Source organism: Anopheles aquasalis, chromosome 3 (genome assembly GCF_943734665.1).
Source record: "Anopheles aquasalis chromosome 3, idAnoAquaMG_Q_19, whole genome shotgun sequence".
Lineage (NCBI taxonomy): Eukaryota > Metazoa > Arthropoda > Insecta > Diptera > Culicidae > Anopheles > Anopheles aquasalis.
The window spans coordinates 46,759,064-46,761,563 of NC_064878.1; the positions used below are offsets into that span (position 1 = coordinate 46,759,064).

The 2,500-nt window shown below is 48.2% G+C and overlaps 2 protein-coding genes across 2 annotated transcripts in view; one reads left to right on the forward strand and one right to left on the reverse strand.

The window, feature by feature from the left end:
* LOC126577727 (uncharacterized) overlaps nt 1-1,456 on the reverse strand; it is a 1,972-nt gene extending 516 nt beyond the window's left edge. Inside the window, exons 1-2 of the mRNA XM_050239588.1 lie at nt 1,239-1,456; nt 1-652 (exon numbers count right to left, since the gene is read on the reverse strand). The exon at nt 1-652 is cut by the window's left edge and continues 516 nt beyond it. Coding sequence (XP_050095545.1) covers nt 1-652; nt 1,239-1,456 — 870 coding nt within the window. The remainder of the gene's footprint in view (nt 653-1,238) is intronic.
* The window catches only part of LOC126577723 (uncharacterized), a 24,583-nt gene that overhangs the window by 5,376 nt on the left and 16,707 nt on the right, over nt 1-2,500 (forward strand). The gene's annotated exons all lie outside the window — the stretch shown is intronic.

Genomic DNA, 2,500 nt, shown 5'->3' on the forward strand with positions numbered 1-2,500 from the left:
CTGTTGTTCAAACTTCACCAGCGCTTCGTCACCATCCCCCGATCCATAAGCTTGCGGCAGTCGTTTACCACGCGAAGAGAAGAACGTATCCTTGTGTTCGTTGACTAGATTCTCGAGCAAATTGCGGCGCAGTCTGCTCTCCAACGGGTGCGAACCGATTGTAGTAGTACCACCGATTCTACCCATCGCCTGTGCACCATTGTCAGATGAAGTTGTGCGACGGAGGGGCCGGAAACGACCACTACCGTACCGCAGCAGGTACTCTTTTTTGCCACGATTCGGAAAGAAGTACTCGTCGGTACCGAGCAGCACATCGAACTTGTTCTTCTTGAGAGCCACCTCATCTCCACCGCCACCACCACCACCACCACCACCGCCACTGGACGAGGCTGCCTTTTTACCGCGATTCGGCACAAAGTAGTCACCCTTTTCGAGCATCTGTTCGATCGTGATTTGGCGTTTGTCAGTGCCTCCATACCGACGACCACGGGCAGGCATAAAGACCAAGGGTCCTAGGGCTAGCTGGTTGTGCAATCTCGATTGTGGATCCATTCGGCGGCGTCGTACTGTGGTGGCGGCCCGGTCGATCGATGAACCAACATACTGCTCACCAGTGCCACCGGCCGGTGGTTTAGGAAGTGGAACCGTCTCTCTGTGCAAAAAGGGGAGATCGATGTGGTTTTGGCATGAAAATTGTTTGCGAACATTTGCAGTCAACGGAAAAGTGCCTAGAAAGCAAAATGCAACGCGAGACAAAAGATAATAATGAGATTATAAGGTGTTAAAACTATTCGTATTCTCTCATGAACTGGATTTTTCCTTGATCCTTGATGAATTTTCTCCTAAAGAATGTTTTTTTTGCTGATACTTTTGCTTTTTGCTGATAGGAGAAGATAGGATGCAAAGAATAGAGGGAACAGGCATTTCCTCCTGCGCCTGGGACCCTAAAAGAATGAATGAAAGGACCAACAAAATAGCAAAACTGTTGCTTGAAAGTAATGAGTATTCGACGCTTGAATTATAACAAGTATAAAGAAATGTAAAAAGTCAGAAGTAATAAGCACAAGGCTCTTTTTTTCTCCAATCTTCGAACGAACGAACGAACAAGAGGAACATTGCGTCTGAACTGCATCTCGTTACCGCTGCTAATTCCTGCATCCAGTGAAAGCTGCACCGGCGAGCAAAGCACCACCATTCAGCCAATCCAAAAATGGGCTGCCTGCCCTCTTCTTGCTTACCTCGTTTGACGATGCCGATTATTACCACCGGTCTGTTGTCGCGATGACGCCGCTACATGCACCGGCGTCGATGTGGTCATCGTTTCGAGTGGTACCGCCGAACCGCCGATCGCCACTGACCCGGAATGCCCTGATTCGCGCGAAGCAACAACCGACAGTGCCAGGAAAAGGCATACGATCGCCATCACACCCACCGGGAACGTGCGTGGTTGCGCCATGGGGTTCATTTTTGATAAACTTGTAAGATGCACTTTTGACGATCGTGCTCAGTTTGGTGCGATACAAGGGCGTTAAACAACAACGTCGTCCTTTTTTTTGGCGGGCGACACTACACTACTACCAAGAAGCACTTCCGGTTCGGTGCCTCATCATCTGACTACTGCTGCATGGTCCGGGCAGTGATGTCTCTTAAATAGTGTCCAAGGGCAGCCAACGGTTTCGACGCAAAACACCGTACCGTACCTTAGCGTATGAGCAACGGAAGTCACACCAGGAGCAGGCAGGCAGGCATCCTGGTAACCGGAGGTGGCCAACGTGTGATTCGAGGCGTGTAGACAACAGAAAAATGTAATTCCATTAAGAAAATACCATCTTAGGACAGCTTGTAGTGTAGTTTGTGTCCTTTCCTTCCCACCTTGGTTGATAAGATATTTCACGGTTCGTCTGCTGGCCATCGAGGCTCTGGACAGTGCCATCCGCCATTCGTCTAAAATGGGATCTGGCAGCGACCCCGGGAATCACGCAGTACCATCACATCGGTTTGGGAGGCGGGTAATCAGTTTTGCTGTATTCAATTGTCCTGGGACGACACAATCACACTGGGCGGGACATATGAGCAGGGGGCATCTCGCACGGACACGGACCGCTGCGGTGTGACCCTTATCGCGGGCGAGTTGTTCCTTTTTTTTGTGCCTGTGTTGTGTTTGACAGTGTCCCTATCGTTTTGGAATGCTTCGGGTTTCTTTGCTTATTTCGATTCAAATTGCGTTACCGATTAAAGCTACGCAATGGCCGTGAGGTTGTTTTTCATTTGTTTTATCAACTTATTAGACAAATCAGTGGCACGAATTGTCGATGTACACGCATACGGTGATTTGTTTAGAATTATTGAATTAAATGTTTTGTTTTCTAGCAACAACGCACGTTAAGTCTTGGTCAAATAGCTTCTAACGATATTTTTTTGTAAACCCATGATCGGAATACTGACTCATGTGAAGATAATACTTTTAGAAGAACGATTAAGCAAGCGGAATGTCTAGTGT